This window comes from Monoraphidium neglectum, assembly GCF_000611645.1.
Source record: "Monoraphidium neglectum strain SAG 48.87 unplaced genomic scaffold scaffold03230, whole genome shotgun sequence".
NCBI classification, from domain to species: Eukaryota; Viridiplantae; Chlorophyta; class Chlorophyceae; order Sphaeropleales; family Selenastraceae; genus Monoraphidium; species Monoraphidium neglectum.
The window spans coordinates 1-6,914 of NW_014010398.1; the positions used below are offsets into that span (position 1 = coordinate 1).

The 6,914-nt window shown below is 66.1% G+C and overlaps 3 protein-coding genes across 3 annotated transcripts; 2 read left to right on the forward strand and 1 right to left on the reverse strand.

The window, feature by feature from the left end:
• Positions 1-1,794: 1,794 nt before the first annotated feature.
• On the forward strand, positions 1,795-4,371 carry MNEG_12406 (putative chaperone protein HSP31; the record flags this gene model as incomplete). The annotated part of the gene is made up of 8 exons (XM_014039120.1): positions 1,795-1,854; positions 2,168-2,226; positions 2,393-2,436; positions 2,706-2,813; positions 3,164-3,241; positions 3,514-3,594; positions 3,794-3,936; positions 4,201-4,371. The coding sequence occupies 8 exons, from the start codon at positions 1,795-1,797 to the stop codon at positions 4,369-4,371; spliced, it is 744 nt and encodes a 247-aa protein (XP_013894574.1).
• Positions 4,372-5,267: 896 nt separating this feature from the next.
• On the forward strand, positions 5,268-6,532 carry MNEG_12407 (putative manganese transport protein mntH; the record flags this gene model as incomplete). The annotated part of the gene is made up of 4 exons (XM_014039121.1): positions 5,268-5,436; positions 5,656-5,762; positions 6,009-6,178; positions 6,388-6,532. 4 exons carry the CDS (start codon positions 5,268-5,270, stop codon positions 6,530-6,532), a joined length of 591 nt encoding a protein of 196 aa, XP_013894575.1.
• Positions 6,533-6,741: 209 nt separating this feature from the next.
• On the reverse strand, positions 6,742-6,900 carry MNEG_12408 (hypothetical protein; the record flags this gene model as incomplete). Its single annotated transcript, XM_014039122.1, has 1 exon — positions 6,742-6,900. A coding segment is annotated over one exon (159 nt), but the record flags the coding sequence as incomplete, so codon positions are not given.
• Positions 6,901-6,914: the final 14 nt, after the last annotated feature.

The window sequence follows — 6,914 nt, forward strand, 5'->3', positions numbered from 1 at the left end:
TGCCTGCCGCTGCGGCGCCCGGCAAGAACAGCGCCGGCGCCGGCGCGGCCGCGGCGCCGCCCGCGGGGGCGGGCGCCCCAGGCAGGAAGCCGCCCGCGCCCGGCAGGAGGCTCGGGGGCTTGCCGGCCGCGGGCGCGCCGTTGCTGGCTGCGGGGGCGGCGCCGCCCGACAGAGACTCCAGCTGCACGTATCTGCCCTTAATGCCCTTGGGCCTGCGGCAGCAGAGGGGCGCAGGAGAGGGGCACGACGAACGAGAGTCGCTCTTCAACTTGTCGACCCCATGCTTGGCCGACCCAGTCGAACCAACTGAGGCTGCTGCAGGCTGGCGCCGCAGCGCTCTGCTCCGCGTGCATGAAGCGGTGTAGTTGCGCCGTGGTCGCATGCAAAGGTGTGATGAGTCGTTGCGGCAAATCAGGTGTGCGAGCGCACCTGGCAACAACCGGGGCCCCAGCGGGAGGCGGGGCGCCGCCGTTGCTGGTGCCGCCGTCAGTGGTGCCGCCGTCGGGCACGGCTGCGACCGTCTTGGCTACAGGGGCCGCGGCAGCAACCACGGCTCTGGGCGGTGGCGCCGTCAACTTGTCTCTCTCTGCCTTGGCCTCCTCCTCTTTGCCCTTCTCGACCCACATCTTGAGCTGTACAGCAGCAGCGGGCGTGGCGCGCGCGCGCTTCAGCGCCACGCCAGGCGCACTCGCGGCATGGCATCAGACAGGGCACTACAAGGCGTTCCAACTGGCGCCACGCAGCTTTGTATGAGATCAGGACTGGCTACTAGGCCCTCGAAGGCGGTTGCTGCGAATGATTGCCTCCTCCCGAGGTCCTCCGCGCCCAGTACCTCCTCATTGTAATACATCTTGTTCTGCTCGCCAAGCTTGGCCTTTGTGTAGACCACGGGCTTCCCATCCTCGCCCACCTGCAGCAGCAGTGCAGAACGCTGCAGCATCAACCGCAGGCCCGCGCAGCCCGCGAAGGTGCTCTATCTCTGCAGGGCGTACGCACCTCCTGTTTCTTCTTGAACAGCCCGAACATGGGTGCTGTGAGCCTCGCCGGTCTCACAAGTCAGGCAGCATCGCCCAGAACTCGACAGCACGCTAGGCCTTGGTGGAAGTATGCAATGTTGGATGCACGTGAATTGAGGTGAACATATTAAAGATAGCGTACACAAGCAGGACAACACATGACGACCGCGGAGCCTGTCGCTGAGTGCCGGTGCTGAGGTGCTAGTGGTGTCGTCGGGTGTTTTGCCCTGTGTGCAGTGCCGGCGCTGTCAACATGTGCAAGAGGCCTAAGCTGTGGATGATGTCTTTCAGCAGCTGCCTGCTGAAAGACATCATCTTGTTCAGTCTTGGCACCAACACGCTTTCAACATACCGACACGGCGCCGACCCTGAACCTGCCCCCCTCGGCGCTCGGACCCAAAAAAAAATCACCCACCGTCTGCAAAGCGGCGCGATGCTCTGTGACGGTACCATATAACCTTTGCTTAGCATTATGACACCTTATGCACCAGTCAAGGGCGTCGTTGCAGGGTAGTGTGACATCAGCGCGCATCAGCCGGGGTGACGGGCAGTAGCCTTTGGAAGCCATGACAGCGCGCTCTGCGGAGCAAGTTCCCCAGCAGCAAGTTCCAAGCGAGTTCCCTGATTTCAATCTATTGTAGATTGCAGCTCGCGACACGCGGTCACCACTCTGCCCGGTCCAACGACGATTTTTCTGTGCCCGCTGCTTCACCAATTGTCAGACAGCAGCAGCGCGTCGCGCTGAGCACCCACCTGCGCCTTGATCAAGATCACAGCCATGAGCACAAAGGCAGTCCACGAGAGCGAGATCAGCAAGGCGGCCGTTGTGAAAGGACAGGTGGGCGGCACGCAGCGGCGCAGTGGGCGTGTGCAGCTGAGTGCGCGGGCGGCACGTTGGGTTGCGGCGCCTCACAGGACGGCCGGGGCCTGCTTGTCAGCAGCAGCATCAGACAGCGAACCACCGCCAGACCGGCACATACGCGGCACTATTGTGCTCCAACAAGACCAGGCAACAGCAAGCTCGTGATCGCGTGGGCTGACAGTCAAGGCGGGGCGGAGCGCACAGAAAGCGCGTTCACACGTCTTCACGCGCCACCGTCTGCTCCTCAACTGCCGTCCCACTCACACCTGCTCACCCCCCTTGCCCTCAGGTCCTGATGGTCGCCACGAGCTGCGACAAGTTTTCAGACGGCACACCCACCGGCCTCTGGTGGGCGCCCGCTCGCCCCCTCACGCCCCGGCCCAGCCCAGCGTCGCCCCGCGCGCAGCCGCCGCATGCAGCTGCAGTGACTCGGGGCGGGCGACGCGAGGCGCACGGCAGAGGACTGGCAACGGCAAAATTCGACGGCCACGGCCTGTGCTGCCCCGCCTCACAGGATTTCTGAGCTGGCAGACCCGTTTTACACGTTTAAGTCCCAGGGTGAGGCGGGGTCGAGGGGAGGTCTGGGGGCTGCATACCTGTGTATTAGCAGGGCAAAGTGCTCTATACTGCAAGGCGCTGGCTTGGAAGCTGCAAGCCCCTGCTGCAGAGGGCAGGTCAACAGCTTCAAATGGACGCCGGGGGCCGCCCTGTGGCCGGCGCCGTGGCCGGCGTTCCTGCCGCAGGCCCCCGGGGCGCATCCCGCAGCCGCCGCCGGCCAAGCCGCGCGCCCGCCGAATGCCGCTTGCCGGCTGCGCCGCGCTGCGCAGGCTATGATGTCACCATCGCATCCCCCAAGGGCGGGGCTGTGCCCATAGACCCTACGAGCCAGGGGCAGGAGGCCATGACGCCAGAGGCGCACCGCTTCGTGGGGGACGGTGGGTGCGCCGTGTGCGGTTGCAATTGGTGATGATGAGTGCATTGGGCTTGTGCAACACCTGAAACAGGCATGGGGGGTGCCGCAGGGGCGGCACCGTGCGCCGCGCACGGCCGGTGCCCGTGCACGCGCACACGCCAGAGCGCGCAGGCTTCTCAGCAACTGCCGCAGTCGAGGGGCTTTTCGCGCGTGCACACACTCTTGTGGGTGTGTTGCTCGCCAGGCGGGGGACGGAGCTCGCTGCTTCCCTGCAATCTGCAGCCTCGATCAGCCCCCTTCCCACCAATGTGCGCTCCCACGACCCCCAACCCCCTTGCCTCCGTCGATTTGGACCTGACTCCCGGGGAACAGCTGAGGCAAGCCAGCAGCTCAAGAGCTCGGTGCCGCTGTCGTCGGTGAAGCAGGCGTCCAGCTACGACTGCATATACCGTGAGTCGGCGCGGTCGATGCTGCCAAGCGTTTTGTGGGCCGTCGGTGCCCCTACCTGCCGCGCTTTCTTGTGTTCGTTGAGCCGCCTGCGGGGCGACTTCGTACGAGCGCTTTTTTGTCGCGGGTAATTCCTTGCCTGACCGCCGGCGGCCCCATGAGTATGCTGTCCTCGCCGGGCCGCTCGCACTCAAGTGCGTGATGGCGACGCGCGCCGGCCTCGAATAAGGCTGCAGTCTGACACCCGCGTGCGTGCCGCCGCGCGCTGCGCGCAGTGCCTGGCGGCCACGGCCCAGTGTTTGACCTGGCAGAGGATCAGACCCTCGCCCGCCTGCTGTCAGAGGCATTCGGCGCGGGTGAGGACGCGCGAGCGGGCCTTTTGCTGCCTCGTCCCGCCTCACGCACGCGAGGGGGATGATGGTTTACGGAGCCGCAACCTGCAATTTCGGGAGCCCGCCAAACTGCAATTTGATGGGACGCAGGTTCGCTGGACGACCCCTCACAGTCCATGCGTGACCGCCGCCCACCGCGCCCCGTCTGGCCGCGGCCCGCCAGGCAAGGTCGTCGCCGCGGTGTGCCACGGCCCGGCCGGCCTGCTGTCCGCCAAGGACCCCAAGAGCGGCAAGGCCCTGGTGGCAGGCCGCAAGGTCACCTCGTTCACGACAGAGGAGGAGAAGGCGGTGGGCAAGGACGGCAAGGTGGGCGCCGGCTTGCATGCATGCTTTCAGGGCCGCGCATGCGTGGCAGGGGCGGTGTTGTTTCAGGGGGGCTGGGCGCGGAACTCATCATTTGGGCTGAGAGGATGAGAGAATAGGAGGACGGCGTGGTAGAATAGCAGCTGCAGTCGCGTCGCGTTCGCTTCCACGAAGCGCGCTCCACGAAGCGCGCTCGCGCACGCATCATCACAACGCGCACGCACACACGCCCGCTCACGTACATGTGCGTGCGCGTCTGGGCCCCAGGTGCCCTACCTCCTTGATGCGCGGCTGGCGGAGGCGGGGGCGCACTTCACACGGGGCCCGGCATGGGGGGTGCACGTCGAGACGGATGGCGGCCTGGTGACAGGCCAGAACCCCGCGTCGGCCGCCGCCGTGGCCGAGGCAGCGCTGCGCGTGATGGCTGGGAGCTCGTGATGCCTCCATGGCCGGCGGCGCCGCCTGCTGCGAGGGGTGTATTGCATACGGGCTGCGGCTGGCGTGCTCAGCGGGCGGATGTGGTTGAGGCCGGTGGCGGTGTGGGAGGACTTTTGTTGGGTTACTGTGTAATTCTGGTTTGTGCGTGCTGACATGCCGCGCTAGGTTGGGCGTGGCCTGGCCCAGCTGTTGCCAATGGCAGCTGTGCTGCCGGACGGTGCACATTAGAGGCAAGACTTGGGACGGCACAACGAACGACGAGCGTTGGCCCCAAACGCCAAGCAATGCCTGATGGCCGCAAAAGTGCACGCCCTGCTGGCAAAGTGTGGGTGGAGTCGTGGCTTGCGGGTTCTGTCTGAGACAGAGGGATGCCAAAACAGACGGGGGGTGTACGTGAATAGGTTGGGCGCTGTGGTGCGACGTCGGCGTCGCAAACGTCTGGCGGTACAAGATCTGCAGAGTGATGTAGCGCCAGCGCTTTTGAATCTGGAGGATGCTGAAAGGCGCAATTGAGCGTAATTCAGCGTCAGAACAAGGAAGCTCGATGCTTACCACTGATACACCAAGCGGACGCGCGATGCGGACGCACGATGCGGCCGCGAGTGGCCGCCAACGCGCTGTGAAGTGGTTCAGTTCGAGGTTCAGTCAGGTTCCGCCCATGGGTGCTTGAGGCTTTGCTGTTTAGGGCACGTCATACTGGAATGCGAGCATAGAAAGAATTAGATCCGCATCGTTCCACACCTCAACAACACGGTCGACACGCCCTAGGGGCGTCTGCCATCGCGTGTTAGACCGTCTCCTGGGGCCACCGACTGAGGTTTTTTGCTGTCCTACAGGGCAGTTTGTACCCAGTCATGGCCCGCCCAGGAGCCGAGGCTTCGGCAGAGCCTGGCGCGATGCACGAGCAGCCCGCGGTCGTGCGGGCCCCCAGCTCGGGGAGCATGTCAGGCGACGGCACTGACATGCGTGTGGTTTTGGTGGACGTCGCCGCGGCGGGGCTGCCCTTTGACGCGGACGACGCGCAGCCTGGGTGGCGCTGCGGGCGCCGCGCGCTCTCCCTCCCTGGTGCGCCGCCGACGCTGAGCTGCCTCCGCAACACGGGTTGCTAAAGGCTCGGATCGCTAGCTTACGCAACTGCGCGCTCTTTTGACTGTGCTGTCGCGAGGTAGCGACGTAGGCACCTCGGTCGTGCGGGGCTGTGCAGTAGGCACTCAGCTCCGCAGCGGCCCGTCCCGCGGCGCACCGACTCTGAGCGGTGCCGCGGTCCACGTCCCCGCCCTGTAGAGGCGCACGCGACCCTCAAGGTCCCCGCGGGCGACAAGGTTAAGCCCTGGCGGATGATGCTGGCGTTTGTGGGCTGCGGGGCGATGGTGTCGGTCGGCTACATGGACGTGAGCGCCCGGCCGCGCCCAGCGGCGCCTCTGAACAGGGGGAAATTGGCCGCCGCGCAGGCACGCGCGTGCACATGCCTGCCCAAGCAGAGGAACATTCGAGTTGCGGACGGCTGCGTGGAGTCCAGGTGCCGCATTTTGCAGTCAGGGCTGGCTCGCACGGGCTCACGCAGTAGCAGCGCCCGTCGAGCCCACCTCGCCGCCTCTGCCCGCCCGTCCCCTCACCTTCGGCGCCCCGCCCCGCAGCCCGGCAACTGGTCCACCGGCCTCGCCGGCGGCGCGCGCTACGGCTACGCGCTGCTGTGCGTCGTGCTGCTGTCGTCGCTGGCGGCCATGTTCCTGCAGCACCTGTCGCTGAAGCTGGGGGTCGCCTCGGGCCGCGACCTCGCGCAGGCCTGCCGCGACGCGTACCCCAGGTCAGGGCGGCGCCCTCGCACTGCCCGCGTGCGTCGCGCCCGGCGCCCTGAACCCTGCGCGCGCACCGCTCGCCTGCCGATGACAGCAGACGCAGGGCTGGAGCCGCAGGATGCCACGCGCAGCAGCACGTAGCGTCGATTGTTCAGCAGCCGGCAGTTGAGTTTTTACTGAATTGGAATGTGCGCGCCCACGCCTTTGGGATGCCCAGGTGGATGTGCATCCCGCTGTGGCTGATGGCTGAGGTGGCGATCGTGGCCTGCGACCTGGCGGAAGTCATAGGGTCGGCGGTGGCGCTGAAGCTGCTGTTCGGGCTGCCCCTGTGGGCCGGCGTCCTCATCACTGGTGCGTGCTGAGCATGCTGTGCATGATGTGCGTGGGCTGGAGCAGTGCAACAACACATGTGGTTGCCTCGAATGGTCGGCGACGTTTGGCTGGGCGCCTGGTCCTCACGTTTGCCTTGTGCCCTCTGCGCTGCTGGCCATTCGTCACCCCTCAGCCGCGGACGTTCTGGTGGTGATGCTGGTGGAGAATCGCAGCTTCCGCTGGCTGGAGCTGGGCATATTCACGCTGGTCCTGGGGATCTTTGGCTGGTGAGGCCGCGGCTCCTGTGCTGCTGCCGCTGCTGCTGCTGCCGCTGGTGCTGCTGCCGCCGCTGCTGCTGCCGCTGCCGCCGCTGCTGCTGCTGCTGCTGCTGCTGCTGCTGCTGCTGCTGCTGCTGCTGCTGCCGCCCCCGCC